Source organism: Eimeria maxima, genomic scaffold (genome assembly GCF_000499605.1).
Source record: "Eimeria maxima Weybridge genomic scaffold, Emw_scaff219, whole genome shotgun sequence".
Lineage (NCBI taxonomy): Eukaryota > Apicomplexa > Conoidasida > Eucoccidiorida > Eimeriidae > Eimeria > Eimeria maxima.
Window position 1 is genome coordinate 27,101 of NW_013565055.1, and position 16,372 is coordinate 43,472.

The following is a 16,372-nucleotide window of genomic DNA, read 5'->3' on the forward strand; positions in this document are numbered from 1 at the left end:
GTGTGTGTGGGGTTGTGGTGCCACACACGTGACCAACATATCAACAATGATACTCCTACCTGTTTGAATGAAAACACTTATTTTTAACTAAGATGATCTACTTTCCTCCGTAAATTGAAATTAAGTCCCCTTCTCCAACGTATTTACCAAGTTATCCCGCCCCCCTTGGAGGCCCGGTGACCACTACGAACTCCGTGCAGTGAGGTTATGCTCTACAGCGACAAGTAAGAAAAGAGGTTCACCGGTCACTGCGAAGGCACGTCAATGCCTACAAGGCGCCATCTTCATACTTTACTCCATTCCCAACAATTCCAATAATTCGTTGGCTTGCCGTCCTCCCACACATGTTCTTCCTTCCTGAACGATTGGAGGGCTCAAGCCATCCCCACGGCCTCCTCCTACAAGCACTGGCCTTGCTAGTAGTTCAACTGTAATGTACCATCAACGTGCCATAGACTTAGGCGACCCCCCATACAGGAAGCCTGGCACCCCTCTAAAACAAAATCGGGAATGCACTTCCTTGCCCGATCTTGTTTTAGGGTTACCAGTACATTTGATGGGCACCTCAATCTCTACTGTGAGCACTTCCAGATTAATAACTAGCAACAGCTCCAGTGGATCTATTTAATCTAACGAGGCCATGAATTATCTACTGACGGTCGTCGACTACAACCGTGGTGAAAAAAAATATACTAACAGCTATGCAGAAGCTTCCTATAAAGTTTAGTACCACTTATGGGAACAGGCCCCCAAGTTCGCCAAAGACGGAACCCAGCTGATAGCCAGGTGCTTCTTCAGCACGTCATACTGAGCGGAAACAGCTAAAGTGCCTCCCCCAATGCGATCCCCACCATTCCTTCCACACGGACAAGAACAAGGTCCAGATTAGAACCTGAGTTTCTTCCGGAGGAAGAGAACGTCTTTCGACACCTTCCCAGCCTTCTCGTTGATTGGGTTCATGAACTTCTCGTAGAAAATGCTGGCCAGGGCCTTCTTAGCGGCCTTCCGTGAGGCACTGTCTTCCAAGGCAGAATCTGGAACAAGGGACTTCACGTCGAAGTCATTGCTAACGGTGTACCTGCAGCAGCACCAATGAAACTGAGAAGCATATAATCTTGAAGAGGCTTCACACGACAGAAACATTGCCCACGTACCAGACGGCGAGCGCAGATGTATCTACGGAGTAGCTCAATAGCTCAATATCTCCTGTCACTCCTCACCTAGTGGGCATCAGGTGGCGGACGTTGACGTAGCGGATGAAGGCCTTGGGACGCATGCGCTTCTGAACCTTGATAGCACTCATGCGTTTGGAAACCTTAAGGGGGGCCTTCTCAATTCCCGCCACTAGGCAATAGCAGAAATGACGCTCCTTGGTGCCCTCCGAAGTGTTCACCACTATACCCTTCTTACCGGCCATGCGGCCGTTGAGGACCACCACCACACGTCCAGGCTTGAGCCTGCACAGCAGAAACGAAGGAAACGCAGGCTATGTTCACGGTGAGGAAAGGATGAATAACCTGAAAAACGAGGGGTCTCGCCAAGGTTAACCGGTGTGCACGTAGCACCACCATCCCTATGATAAGCAACACAATAATGCAACAATTGGCCACATCACAGGACACCTTCCCTCCTTTCTATGCAGACAGGCAGGTATTGTATAAGGGAATGGCGAGGCCCGCAAATCCCCATAACACCACACAGCTACATGTTCGCCGGCCGCTGCCCCCTCCTTTCCCTTCTGATCTGACAGTTCCCGTCACCACCCAACGTAAAACACTACTCCACTTTATCCCAATCCACTCTAATGCATTCTACTGCATCCACTGGAGCCCAACTGCCAACATTACGGCGGAGCCCCCCACAAGGGGGGACCCGTTGGTCCAAGGGCGGGAGCCCCGCCTTTTACTTATCCATGACATTGGTCACAGCTAAGTAGAAATGGAGAGAAAAGAAAATATGACAGATTGGAAACAATGTAACGCCTTCCCCCACACAGCGCCGGGGTACGTGCGGCTGCGGATCGGGAGCACAAAGACTCACAGTTTGACCATTTTCCTAGTTCTCCTTGTAGAAGTGGCAAATTCTCAATGCCTGGAAGCACCGGAAAATTTAACGTAATCATTCGATGGCTTCGTGGATGAAGGTAACTTCAGCACTGTTTCATGCCAGCCCCCTGTAAAGCGGTGCAGCCCTCTCCGGCAGACTTTACGGCAGCCCCACACCAACAAAAGGCACTTTAACTTCCCTGCACTCCCGAGGTGACGTGTTAATTTTAAACAAAAAGCATTCATATTCATGTAGGAAGCTTTTCTTTAGGAAGCCTTGTGAATTTTGCCGGCTTTTTCCCTTGTCACTGAGGACGGGGGCGACGACACAGTGCATTCGTCTACCCTTACTTTATCAGGAGCGCTCAGAGCATTCTGGATGCATCAATGTTTGTGTGTACGCTGGAAAATGACAGACAAGGAGGAATTTAAGGACTGTCTTTAGTGTTAATGCGGGCAGCAAACAGGGCTCGGTCATGCATGCATGTGGGGTTGCCTTGCAGACTATCGCGTGCACCGTGGTCTGTGTAGCACAAGCTGTCCGCAATCGACACAGAAACACTTACTTTGTTGCCAGGTGTACGCCCGTAGCAAGCTTGCAAGCAAGCAGAGGCTTTTAGCAATTCCATCCAGGGTTAGTATAGAATACCCGGTTGCGCTTGCGGGCGGTTCTGCCGCACTGCATGGGCTGCGGAAACGTGGGCCCCAACGCTTGACGGTTAGCTTCCTCTCCCTCAGCCCAACGTGCTTGTGTGTATGTGCCGAGGACCCGTGTAGAATGGGGTGGTAGGGAAGCTGCTCTTACGGCACGTTTAGCGAAGGTATTTGGCTTCATCGCAGCTCAGAGATGTACTCACATAATATTAGGGAGCCGCGTTGCCGCCCTCATGAAGGTAGTTTGCGCATTTTTGTTTGCTGTCAAGATGGCCCCTTGTAACCGACTAGTGTTGAACAGTTTTGTAATGTCCAACTGCACATGTAGCGGAGGAAGCACGGGTTCGCTTGCATACATTTCTGCTTTGCAATAGTTACAGCACCGTGTATTCCAAATCACAGCAGGCTTCACGCTTTTCTCATCAGTCCAGGCGTTTGTGCAGCTGAGCCCAGGGTAACTGTACACTGGATTGTGGCCAGTTGCATTGAGGAGAAGCGGAGTTTTCGCTCTTCGCTGATGTCGCCGGTCCTCCACTATAGTTAAGGGCACAGGTCCCAGTTGGAAAACCTACTTGGCTCAGGCAACCGCGAGTTGCAAACCTCACCTCCACAGGCTAGCTGGTGTGTGACGCCGTTGTGCGAAAAAAATGGGAAATTGATCCAACTGAATATTCGCAGAATATCCGTCAGAATCAGGAGATTCATCAGGGTTTGCCTTCCGGTGGGTGGCTGACAGAAGAAAGGATATATGCCTAGAGGCTTTTGAAACCGATCAGTGCTCAAATATTCAAGTGCATTGCTCTCGCGAAGGAACTGCACGAAGAATGTCCCTCCCTTTGTTGATAGTCCAAATGTGAGTTGAGCAGTGGTGCGGAAAGGTGGAAGAATATTCTGTTCCTCTGGCGGCGTAGGTTAGTTTTCAAAATTAGCAGAACGGGAGACACCTACTAATACATCTCCCGTATAGAGAAAGAGGAACGACAGTGGGTGAAGGGGATAAAAATGTACCACAGTGTGCCTATAGTTGATGTTTGTGCTTTTACTAGCAAGAATTCTGGATACTGAAGACCAAGCAAGTGTATAACAATTGGTTACAATGCTACTTACTGCGTTCACCACAAAGGGGGTAGGTATACTTTAATGTGGAGTTGTTTGCAGCAGTACTTGCAGCAGAGTGCTCAAGCATGCGCCACAAGAGGGGCTGGGTATACTTGTATGTGGCGTTGCCATGCAGCAGAATTTGCTGAAAAGTGCGTTTCGTTGAATCTCGTGTGGGGCCAGTTGATCTCCGCACCTGCCGTTGACCCTGGAGGATGTGCGGGAAAGATGTCTGATTCCCGTAGGGGTGGTCAGCTGGTTTCTGGGAATCCTTCCCTAAAGTGTTCTGGCCACATTACAACTCGCGGTGGCCCTCAGCTAAGTGCGAGGACTCGTTTCAATCGTCATACACCTTCCCTGGTGATGCATGGGCAGTATGCCAAGAATATCCCTATTTTGCAATACAGACCACGCCCCACCTTACAAAGTTAGCCCTGTATAACTTGGGATTCTAGAGACGGTAGCCCAACCATGAACAATTATTCACTTCCCTGCTGCATGCGGAACAAGCGTTTGCGGCGAGGTGCTGCAGGCGTCAGCGGTCCCCGGCCCCAGCGAGAGCTTCCGCTATTCTACCTGGGCAAGCGAAGACAGAATCACGAGGAATATCAATGCAATGCATTCACCATATGCTTGCATTTTGCTTGTTGAAGTGGCGAAGGATGTTACGAAGGAGGCCATAGACTGACTGTTTGTTCATGCAGGTGCGGATTCCCCGCCACTGTTCGCCTTGGCATCTCTTCCTCTTTGTGGCCAGTACGGTTCATCCCCACTTGGGGAAAAACTCCCAAGGCTTTTGTACCTTTCATGTCTGGAGGGGTTGGCTAGAGAGCACAGACATTGACGAGTGAAGAGGCGGCGTCCGGCCCCTCAGTGCCTCGTGTCGAAACCCGTGGCTTCGACGAGGGGACCGTTGTTTTTCGATTGTTGCCTGCCTCAGCAAAGTTTCGGCAAGATCTGCACATAGGGGAGAGTTCGGACGACGGGGGAGAAGGGCTGCTGGAGAAGGAAGACATGGAGCACGACGAGCCATGGCGGCAACCACCGCTCCTCTTGTAGGTGGGTCGTCGCCCTGTCGCGACTTGCCCTCGACAGGCGTTTCCAAAGAGCATCCTTCTGTGAAGCTCCGACTTGCACTCCGCCGTCTAGGCGTGGGGAGGAAGGAGATATCTCCGGACGAGCCCTTCCTTGAAAGCCTGTCTGAAGACGATAGTCCTGGGAGCGAGTCCCCACGTAGTCCTCCTACATGGTCCTCTTCTCCGTGTTCACACCCTTCACATCCCCTATCCTCTCAATTTGGAGACTTGGACGAAGTCTCACTGTCCAAGTTCCGTCAGCGTAGCAACCGAGCTGAAGCCGAGCGACGTAGTCGGCAATGGCTATCCGGTACGCTGGCTCTTTTGGGGGGTATGATGGCCATGGTTCTTGCAATGTATCATCTACGGTTTGCCTTGCCAGTGCTTAAGAAGGGAGCCGACTCCAGCGTGCCCGCGGGCAGTTCGCGCTCTTACCATGCGACCGCTGCGCCCTCTGCAACGGTCGCTGCTCCACCGGGGATCGCCGGCAACATCCAGGAGGCTATAGCGTCCAAAATTGCAGTCCGGCGTCAGTGGATGTTTGGAATTTTTGCTATTGCTCTTTCAATCTTCTCTGCCAAATTTGTGTCGAGGCTGCACGAATGGACGCTGAACGCTCGCCATTGGCTGTACCCGAGGCGAGTAAGCCGCCTACCGGTGCACTCCAAGGTGGACGAAGAATTTGCAGAGCTGTACAGTTTAAAAGACGACTCAGCTGGGACAAAGGATGACTTCACAGATCCACTGGTCATCACAGCCATCCGCAAGTGTCTCGATGACTACAGAGCACTAAGAAGGCAGACCCACCAATCTGCATTTGCAGTTTTCTTCCACCTGGCGGCGCAGAGTCGCAGGAGGCAAATAGCTTATTCCTTGTACAGAAACGGCTGGGACGCCATGCACGCCAAAGTGGAACAAAACAGGCCGGTGTTGAGTGGTGAAGTAGCTGAGATCCTGAACAGGCAACGAGCGCTGCGCCTGCAATACAACCGCATGAAAGATGAAGTTCAATTTGTTCTAAGCGAAGACAATTTGCCTCCGGGCCTCTGCCAGGAAGAGCTGGAATTTCTCACAAGGGACTTCCGCCCAGCACTGCTCGAGCTTGCGAACCACACCATATACAGCTTGGACATGGATCGCAGGTTCATTGAGGCGTCCATCAGATTCCACCCCAACATCCAATATGTGTGGCATGAGGAGGATAGCTCAGCGGGTGATGGCCTAAATAAGATAAGTGAGCAATCAAACCTTCTGGAAGCGCTGCAGCAGCGGCAGGACCAGCGGGTCAGTGAGGACAATAGGAGCACTCCCGAAGACCAGACGTCTGAGAACAGCAGTGAATTGGCAATGCATGAAAGCCAGTTCTGGGATGCGAGACGAGCTCTCTCTAGCTACCGTAGAGACACTTTTATGCCGAAAGTGCCCGACTTCGATCGCTGCTTTATCCCAGAATTGCCACTCTCGTTGTTTGCATACTGACATAGAACATTCGCGACGGCTGCCTGGCTGACGCGAATTTATTTAGCAACCTGCATTTCAAGACGAACACCTGCATATTTTAAAACTCTTGAAATGCGTTAACTCGGAAATTGCACGGGTAGTGATTCAAGCTGCACTACACTTAGAATACGGACGTGCCCCAACGACTAGAAGCCCCAGTGGGGGCGGAGTCGACGTAACCTTTAGAATGCAGTGCAGCCACCTGTGTAGGAATTGTTAGGACGCACGTACTGGTAGCCTGCCAAGGAACTGGCCTCGGTAGGCGAGACTGTGGTACCCGCAATGCACCAAATCTGTCTTCCGGCACTAGCAGGAACTATCAATCGACAGTCCCCCCGCTACGGTATAGAGACATTTTGTCATGACGGGTTACCTCATGCAGCAAAAAGTGTTAATGGAACCAATCTGAAAGGATTAAGGTCTTTTGGGTCAAAAATGTGTAAACAGGGATTCGAACTACAAAGGACTTAATCATCAGGAAGGTAGCATTCCTCGCATCCGACTGCCAGCGCATTATCTGCCGGCAACAAAAATCTAGTTATAGAGTGTTATATATGTACATATATATCAAGCAACAGCCTTAATAGTCGATCAAGCCGCAGCTCTTCCTCTTTCAGCATGCACACCTGAAGACGCATGAGGGGACGCAAAAAACGTTATCTCAAGTGGTAGGGGAGTTTTCAAATGCATACGAAGCTCTGTTAGCGGCTCAGCCAGACGTTCACATACACATCGGGCTGGGTCCTGAGTGCACGCAAATTTGCATGCTGCATATTGCTCCAACCGGAGGACTTGCATGGTGGGTCTCTTTCATTCCCCAAATAACCCGCGTATGTCCTCCAAAATGTCATCGGGGTCGTCTAAAGCTGCATCCCCGGCTTCCCTGTCGAGGACTATGGTTTCTTCCAGAGGCGGAACAGCTGCACTCATCAGCAGCAATAGGTCCACCGGGCCACCGTTATTACTCTTGTAAGCAATACGAAGCGTCCAGGGCTTCATCCAGTCACATTCTCTGGGTAGAGGACTGCTGAGGTGCTGCAGCTCTGGGTTTTGGAATCCTACTCGGGCACGAGCACTTTCTACCACAACGATTGGGGAACCCCTAAAAGGTCTGTCGATCGTGATGTGCATCACACAGTCATCGTACACCTTCCACGTGGGGTCCTTTCCATAGTTCGATAGAAGTTCCTCTAGATCCGTAGCCTCCATCAACTCCCTGGGCACAGCCAGCGGGCCTGGGTTCATATCAAGGTCCACAAGTAAGCGGGCAGAAGCTCCCTTGTCTTCCTTAACTTGAAACTTCGAGTAAGGTCCAGCCATGCACGAATCCGGGACACGGATTTGTTCTACTCGACGGACAAGGTTCCTCCCGAAAGAGGAAAAATACTTGAACCAGTTGAAAATTTCGCGACCACGCGAGCACTGTAAAGCGGGCTTTTCCAGGTATTCCACGGTCAGCGTCCTGCTCGTGTTGTTCACTTCTACTCTTTCAACGCTTGCCACTCTACCCATGGCCTTTAATCTTCTCCCCTTGGCGAAGTCAACAAGCACGTGGCACTTCTTCGGCTCCACTGTGCTAATGAGAGGACTCGAAATAGGCAGACGGCGGTGCAGCCGTCTATTAAGTGCCACAAATCCTGCAATTAACAGAGCCCCAAAGGCTAGCCCTCCCGTCATTTTGAGTAGTGTTTTGTGTTCGGCGGCAGCAGCCTTTGTCCTTTCCCAGAGTCTCGGCCGGCTTGATTGAACATCGGTGGTTAAAGGCGTATGCCTTGCTTTTAAGCTATCACACCTGCTGCCTGTAGTACACGCTGGTATACTTATAAGCGGCAGCGGCGGCAGCTCCAACGCAGCTTCCCCCTTGCTCATTGGCAGTGAGGAAGTCTGCGGTAAGCTCTCGTCATTTTTATCAGGCTGATGCAAGGGTGTCTGAACTGCCTCCTCACTCGTGCCGAGGGGTTGCCGGGAACCGTCTTCCAAGAGGGACCCTTCATTCTCTGGCTCTCTCCCTCCCATCAACCCGTCCGCAACCTTGTCCAGCGGTGACGACCATTTTCCAACCGGACTCGATGCCTCCATTCCTTCCACATATGGCCCTTCTTTGGTGTCCAGACCTGGTGAAGTTTCCCCGAATACTAACTGATATTCAGCTTCAGAGGGCTCCTGTAGCTCTGCAATGATGTCGTCTACCTGCTTTGCAAGATCGTCGATGGGTTCGTCACTCGCATCCGTCGGGGATAATAAGCCACTACGGCTCTCTTCCACTGGTTCCTCATCAACGGATGGCATCCACTTCGGTGCAACACCAACATAGGGAGAGTAGTCCAGCAGCTCTTTAGTGGACTCTGGTATCGGCTTTCCTGGCAGAGATGGAATAGAGGCCAGTAACTTTTGAGTTTCCGGCGAGAACTGGAGGGGTTCGTCAGTTTGAGGGGAAGGTGTCGGCGGCGGAGAAGCCCTTAGCAACTCCTCTAAGTTCATCAGCCAATTACTTTGGGGAGGACTGTAATGCTCAAATTCATCACCTTCTGAGCTACCTTCAGACTTTGGCCCGTCAGACGTTGGTACTTCCAGCTCTGGCAACGGCGTCGTCAAAGGCGCCTGGGTTCCGACTGACTCGGGAGTCTCAAATACTTCAGCGGGCTCAACGGGGTCAGGGACACTTGATGCATCTGATGCACTTGCCCACCCAGAAGTCTCAAATGGTTCTGGCGAACTGGCCGTTGGAGTTAGCATCTGGGGGCCAGGCGATGGCGTGCGAAATCCCCGTTTCTCGCGTGTGCTGTAGTCCTTGTGCAACTCAGATTGGAATGGCTGCGCACCACCCGAAGGCCCTTGGTGTGCTAACAAAGGGTCGCCCTTCACTTCCTGCGCTAGCCGTCGCAAATCCGCTGAGTTCAGCACAATAAAAACAAACCCAATCAGAATTGGAGGAGAGCAAGAACAGACAGACTGCAAATGTCTCGGAAAGGGGGCAGCACAGCGCTGCCAAAGCTGAGTAGGGACAAATGGAAACCTTACATGACCCTATGCTGAGGTGATTTGCAGCTCTCCTTAGAAGATCTGTCCTTGTGGATGGCACGGTTCTGTCGACAAATCTGACTCCCTCCGATGTAACGGCTATAACTGCCTTCATCAATTCTTGGGGCGGAATATGCCCATCCGCCAGCATCTCGTCCAACCATTCATGCACTATAGAGACTTCTGTTCACATGACACAAAACACACATGAATCGACTGCAGCTTGACATAGAATTTTCCGCAAACCAGCCATGAGGCGGTCGAATATTTACCAGCAGAGCTTACGGATTGTTGAGCCGTCCGATGATAGTCGCTTCCGCAAGTGCTTGGCTGCGTGGCGAGCTGTGTGTGGGGAAGTTGTACTGCCAATAGACCTCCTAGCCGGCGATACTCTCCGGGAGCCCCCTAACGGCAGGTCACCACAATACACCAAAACTGGATGAGCTATCAAAAACAGCAGTAGAGACACTGGAGCGGAATACTGCGTTTGTGACCACTCCACAGCATAAACACGGTATTCGCGGCGAAGCCGGTGGAGGCTTATTCCATATTTAGCAGTTGAATAGCAAATAACCGTCCCCCATTTTCAAACGCAGACCAACCTTTGCTCGAAGAAGCAGAATTGGCTAAAGCAGAATTGGCTGGAGATTTCGCGGAATGTTCTACTCCTGTAGAGGTAGATCTGCGGGCTGCAGGAAGACTCGCACGTTCACCACAAGGCCTGATTCGCATGAGCTTCACCGTCGCATATGCCAAGCCAAGATATATCATGTTCTTGGAATGTAACCACCTCAACGGCCCCACGACGATGCTGGAGGCCATGTTGAACCAGCATAAGCACGTCATTCAACGATTAAACCGAAATCGCCACGACACTCTAAGCAGTGAGGAGCCAAGATCACGTCCAAAGAACACAACTAAAAAAGCGCGCGAGTGCATATACTTACCCACAGAAGATCTAGCACTTTGCTGCGCCGGAGCAGGTGGCTGTTCCAGCTCGACCGCTACGGTCTGTTCGACCTCAGGCAATTCAGGTTCACCAGCACCAGTGTCATCTGCAGAACACACCAAAATACTTGCCGAATTCTACAAGCGGCTAAATTTAGGGTCCTCAAAACGGTAGTACGCAACGTTGTCTACGCCATGCCTGTTACAGCCTTCAACCAAAGGAGACTCGGTAGCAAGGCAGTCAACTAAACGCCACCATGCGACACTCCACTCACTAGGCACTACAATGTGCAAGAGACAATTCTCTAGAAGTCATCTCCCTAACTTACCTTCGGTGCAGGCGGCAATTGCTCCTGAAAATGCAGCACAAAGCAGAGTGGTCCTCCATATTAACCTCCTCTAAGGTGAGTTTGCCACACACTCAAAGTAACATTCCCCCATACTGATCTCCAAACCTGTTAGGAAGGGGAAATCTTACCAGCCGCTAGAGAAAGCAAAAACAAGAGAAGGGAAAGGAACAGGAAGCGCGACCTCCGTGTTCTGCCTCGTTGGGGGCGTAACCGACTCATTTTACCCAACTATGGATCAACAAGTTTGTATTTTATCCACCTGTCCACTAAACGCTTCAGTGAAGATTGAAATACAAGGCCCTAAGAAGTAAAAACACCAAAAGTAAAAGGCACCACCAACAAGACCACCCGCCACCGAACGGTCACAAGGGACAATGACCGACCCCAGTCAGCCTTCCCACATATTCCCCAATTAAAAATCAAACATTAAAAAACAAACACTTCTTTACTCAGTTCCCTACAACGCAAATAACAGCAAGTGCAGCATGCCTCCCCGTAACGCGATCGATCGTCCTGGGAGCAGCAGAGGACTAGCCTGGGCAACCTCTGGCTATCGAGCATAGAGCGCTGCATGGAAATCCTGACTTTGAAAGCTTATTATTCCATGCTAAGTGTTGATACGGCCCTTTAGTCCTGTTCTCGAAGTCTGTTGTGGGGGCCTGGATGTTCGAGGAATTGCTATTTAGGAATATTTAGGAAGATTTGGTCACGAACGCGCCAACGTGCTTTGTAGTGCAAATGAGGGAGAACGTCGGTCTACGCCACCGAGGAGAATTCGTCCTGTCATCTACTCGCTTCTGGATAATTTACTGTTGCTCCCGCTATGGCACTTGCCTGTCCCATGAAGTATTGGTGGCTAGGAGACCAGGGTGCTGAGATTGTAGCATACCCATTGTAACGTTGGCATGTATTGTCTGTAGCATGACCCCTCACTTGACCTCAGTATGCATCCCGCACTCAAGAAGTAGGGTTCAAAGGTCAACAGTGGTCTTGCATTAGCCACAAGATTTTTAGCTGTGCTTGCATGTGGGGCTGTCTTATACCTCGAGCTGCTGCGAGACACTTCATCTCACGCCGCCTCCTATCCCCCAAACCCAGGCGCTACGGTAGGTGTGGGCAGGGAACCTCGACACTCAGAAAGGGCGTCGGCAGCTTTTAAGTGTTTTAACCGCATTGCTGGTCGCGACAATCCCTTGGTACGATCGAGGACGTTCGTTGCAGAGCAGCATAACGGTGCAAAGTCAGCACCCTGAAAGGGAGCTTCATTAAAGGTGTTCAATCCTCTTCACACAAAGCCGACTGAAAAGCCCATATGTATGATAGTGGGTGGACATTTCTGTTTCCACTGCGGTGTGTAGGTCCCACAAGCTGTAACGGCATTGTGCGGTAAACGAAGAGCCAGAAGAGATATATCAGAAGAGAAATCACCATCTGTTTCAATATTCTGGAATTTACCTGGGCTCTCTCGTTTTCCTAGTCGTTGAAGTTTACGTTGTTGGGAATTGAGCTGTTGGGCAAGCTGTCCCTGTACTTAGCTTCTAACGTGGCCTAATTTATACCTGCATTATCCAGTTTCCGCTGCGGTTCAGAGCGAGTTCGCATGCACAGATAGGATGCTAGTGGTTAACCAGGGGGAGGACTACAGCAATACTTACTTACATCTGCAGTTTCGAGCGGACAGAGCCTCCTGGCGCAACTGCATTTTTGAGAAGCTTAATGCACCATGCAGAGCAAGCTCTGTAAATGAAAGTATAGAGGAGCAAGCGATTTTCCACTCAGCGTGGACGGAAAAGCGAGGGCATTCAGCAAGGAAGGAGCGGTGCTTCCGGACTGTAGATGCCGCCAGTTACGAGATTTCACGAGGCTGCTTCCGGCACACTATCCACAGAAACTACTACACTAAGGTAGGGGTGGATTGCCAAGGGACCCATTGTAACTTGATGCATGAGCGGACAAGCAAAACAATCGATGCCTTTGAGCTGGCAAACAGACGCAGGTTTAGTCAAAAGATTTGGGCAGGAGAGCAATTAGAGGCAGGTGAAAGCAAAAGCAAATACTATCTGGCAGCCGTTATACATAACGGAAGCAATTAAGTAGGAGCAGTATAGGACGCCGTTGCAATGAATCCATGGTTAAGAAAGGTGAGGAAGGGTTCTGTAAGGGGCCCTGCAGCCACCCCCCCTCTGACATTAGTACAAAGGGTGTACGGAGAACAGTTTATGAGGTAAGAAACGTGTTTCTAAGGAGACGTGAATCTCTGAAAATCTGTCTGCCTTCCGGAACATGATCATCGAAAGCAAGCCGAGCCGCTCACAGGGTTACGGTGATGTGAAATATACACAACCCCAAGGGTCAAACAGTTCCGTAAGGAGTAAATCAAACGACCAAGAAGTTGTAATGTGGCATCAACTCGAGCTCTAATAGTTCCCGGTCTAACGACGTGGTTGCTCCTGCTCGAAAGGCGAGGGCAGGGTGTGCAGCATTGGATGTCTGCAGCATCTATATGCATTTTCCAATCTACGTTCATCACTGTATTTGGAAGACACAAAAATGCAAACGTGGGAAGCTTTGTTCTCAGTCGTACTTCACTTGGAAACTTCTAACTGGTTGTCAAATTCGACCGGTGTGCGCGTTTTCTGTCATGAAGAAGAGCAGGTGATTTCTGTCTTGAGCTACTGAAGGCAACCACCTGCTTCTGCACAGTCCAAATATTATGGAGAAAAATATTCTCTCTGAAGGAAAACTTTTGCTACCCCAGACTATCCCAGAAGCCGTCTTGTTTCCGAGCTGCTGGTTTTGCTTCGAGGCATCCATGGGTCTGTCGCTTGCTGCAGATTTTACAAGGGAGTCCCCTGACTAGCCCTAATGCTCCTACGCTGCACAAAAAATAAAACATTTTAATTGCATGCTACGAAGAACTTGCTTCTCTATTATTGGGCCATTCGGGTGATATGCGACCACGAGACCACTGGGCATCTCCGTGCAGCGTCGGCTGCGGTCAGTTGGGCAGCAGTTTCCCTCTCCGCCTCCACAAAGGAGAATATATGGAATAGTCCACAACGATTTTCAGTAGCTTTTAGTTTTTATCCAAAAACGTATCCGGCTTCGAGCCCATCAAGCCCGGTCCTTAACATCACCAAATCGGGGGCTTCATCTCGACCAAAGCGGCGGCGCAAGGCTAACCAAATTTTTGCCGGAAGTTAGGGGAAAATAAGTGCTTTGACGATCTCTTGTTTGCAGCGTTTAAGAGAGTGCCTCATTCTGTTTTTTTGGGTTGTCTTGGTCTGCACATCTGAGGTCAGTCGGTCAAGATGTCCATGTGCAGCTGCAACATCAAGGGCATCGGCCCCTTCAACCTGGCGGCTTGCGTCGTGATATTTTCGCTGTACAATATGCTGAGTTCTACTGTTGAACTATGTGCTGTTATGAGGAGGAGCGCCCTCCAGGGTGCCTCGGACTCTGTCGCAGCCTTTAACTTCTTCTCGTCGTCCTTCACTATCATCGCCGGGGCTTTGGGAGTCCTCTCAACTGTCACGAAGTCCCACCGATTTGTTTTGGTTGTTCTAGTTGTGGCGATTATGACAATGGTATGTGATGCAGGAGAGCTAATAGCCAATGCATTATCGGGTGCTCCCAGCGTGTTTCAGTTCATCATGACGACGCTCCACTTCATGCTCAACTCCGTTGCCATGGTGGTATTTTTGTCGTATTACCGCGTCTTGAAAAGAGGTGGAACAGGCAGAGAAAGGATGTCACCTGACGACTTCAAGAATATGGAGGACGCATCCACAGAGAACGGAGAGAATCCTCTCTCTAGTCCTAAAATGGCTATGGCAAAAGAGGACACGCCATTGATGGCATGAAGGGAAACAGTATAATGAGTTTTAACTTGATGCAGGTGATGCTCGTGAAAACTCGTTCTACACACAGTGTGTACACGAGGCGTGCACTACAACAACCGACGGACTGTTGCCTCAAGAGGAGTCCACCACACAGTCTGCATGTCTTCTTATTGAAACCATCTGTCAAATATATTAAACGCGTTTGCAGATTACTGTGGATTTCTGGAAAAACTTGCCGAAATCGAGGGGAGTACATTCACAAGTACACGAGGGATGGAGGGCATGTGATCGAGTTGAGGTAATATGACGGCAGGAGTTTCACTTGATCAATTTTGTAGCCTACAAAGAACATCGTGAGAATTGTTTGTTTTTTTCAACTGAAGTTCATCGCCGAATTTGCCAGCAATATGTGCGCGCGCGCTGTCAAATTCACGTGGACTAATCAGTAAGCAGGGTCGGCCCGCGCCTCTTGCCGTTTCTGTTTTGCAAATAAGAATTGGACCCTTAGGCAGATTTGTTCGCAAAATGTCGGTGATTTCATTTACAAGGTTGAAGCAGAGGTATGCGGCTGCTTCCTGTGTGGTTATGAACTATAAATTTTCACTGATCGCACCCTGACGTGTATAGAGAATACCGGCAGAGCCCATAGGCTTTCTCATTCACTTAAACACAATTCTTCTAAATTTTACTTTTGCATATTTCCCTCGCTTCTATATTGCAAGCTGCTATTTTCAGATTCCGCAAGTAGCGCTAGAGTGTATGGCGGGGTAGCAGAGGTGCAGGAGGTCGTAGACAACCCCAATATATAGTATTTCCCTTATGTCTTATGTCTTTATGAAAAATACGTTGAGAGAAGGTTTACAGGAACAAGTACAAAGCGCCGAACGCGGTCGTGTCGCCTGAGTCGCAACGGGTCTCAAGGAACTGTTACCACTACAGGAGTCTCGGTAGCCGGCAAGTGACTGCGGCTTGCGCGCGTCACCAGGAGATGAACCTCCTCGCAAAAGGAGTTAAATAAATAGGAATAAACACTTTTACTCCTGTCTCGCCTGATAGACGGGAGGTTTTAGGACCAGTTGCTGCCTGCCCGCTCGACGCGAGCATCTGAGCGTGCGGTGTGAGGTGTAGCCTAGCTGCTGTGACCCGTGCATCTCTTTCCTCTTCTCTCACTCCATTTGAACGAGTTTTAGAAAAAGAAAGATATACAGGTTTTCTGAATTATTCTAGACACAAAAAGCTTCCGGCAGCGAGGAGGAGAGGGGCCCTGCTGAGGAGAGACGGCAGGGGAGACGGCGCGGGCTGGAGTCGAGCACGGCGGCTCGGAGGGTATTTTGGGCTTGTGGGTCTTGCATTGGGCTTTGCCGTCTGTACACTTCACTCTTTCTACATTTTCAAGAATTGTTTAATCCTAAACTACCGCCATTTCTTGTTTTCCCTCATCATTGGCCTATTCGTGACGGCTCCGGCGATCTTTTTCTTTGCCTGTCGGTTGCTGTGTGCGCGACAGCGCTGCATCTTAGCTGTTCCCTCCCTTTTTTAAAGGGTCAATTAAGAAGACCAATACAAAAACAATTATTGTTCTTTATCTGAGTGACTATATAGCCAAGCAAGCCGACGAAGAACACCGCAACAACCCCACCGACTGCCAATTGTTGTCTGCTGTAACTAACCCTCACCCTCTCCTCCTTTCTTCCTTTCTTCTACATATATCTAGCCACTTACTTGGCATCCACTCTTAATACCTTAAGCGGTTTGTCTTTCTTTCTTCTGCTTTGTCTGCAAACGAGAAGACACAGCCGACAGCTTGTCCTCTGCCCCCCCCCTCCCCCCCCCTCCCC

The 16,372-nt window shown here is 50.2% G+C and overlaps 4 protein-coding genes across 4 annotated transcripts; 2 read left to right on the forward strand and 2 right to left on the reverse strand.

Moving 5' to 3' along the window:
- Window positions 1–885: 885 nt before the first annotated feature.
- Window positions 886–2,051, reverse strand: EMWEY_00022460 (ribosomal protein L27, putative; the record flags this gene model as incomplete). Its single annotated transcript, XM_013480667.1, has 3 exons — window positions 886–1,078; window positions 1,221–1,457; window positions 2,041–2,051. 3 exons carry the CDS (start codon window positions 2,049–2,051, stop codon window positions 886–888), a joined length of 441 nt encoding a protein of 146 aa, XP_013336121.1.
- Window positions 2,052–4,828: 2,777 nt separating this feature from the next.
- EMWEY_00022470 (hypothetical protein, conserved) lies at window positions 4,829–6,352 on the forward strand (the record flags this gene model as incomplete). The annotated part of the gene is made up of 1 exon (XM_013480668.1): window positions 4,829–6,352. One exon carries the CDS (start codon window positions 4,829–4,831, stop codon window positions 6,350–6,352), a length of 1,524 nt encoding a protein of 507 aa, XP_013336122.1.
- Window positions 6,353–7,183: 831 nt separating this feature from the next.
- EMWEY_00022480 (hypothetical protein, conserved) lies at window positions 7,184–10,911 on the reverse strand (the record flags this gene model as incomplete). The annotated part of the gene is made up of 7 exons (XM_013480669.1): window positions 7,184–9,264; window positions 9,395–9,577; window positions 9,680–9,799; window positions 9,997–10,083; window positions 10,342–10,449; window positions 10,672–10,695; window positions 10,908–10,911. The coding sequence occupies 7 exons, from the start codon at window positions 10,909–10,911 to the stop codon at window positions 7,184–7,186; spliced, it is 2,607 nt and encodes an 868-aa protein (XP_013336123.1).
- A 3,092-nt stretch (window positions 10,912–14,003) lies between these two features.
- Window positions 14,004–14,555, forward strand: EMWEY_00022490 (hypothetical protein, conserved; the record flags this gene model as incomplete). Its single annotated transcript, XM_013480670.1, has 1 exon — window positions 14,004–14,555. The coding sequence occupies one exon, from the start codon at window positions 14,004–14,006 to the stop codon at window positions 14,553–14,555; it is 552 nt and encodes a 183-aa protein (XP_013336124.1).
- Window positions 14,556–16,372: the final 1,817 nt, after the last annotated feature.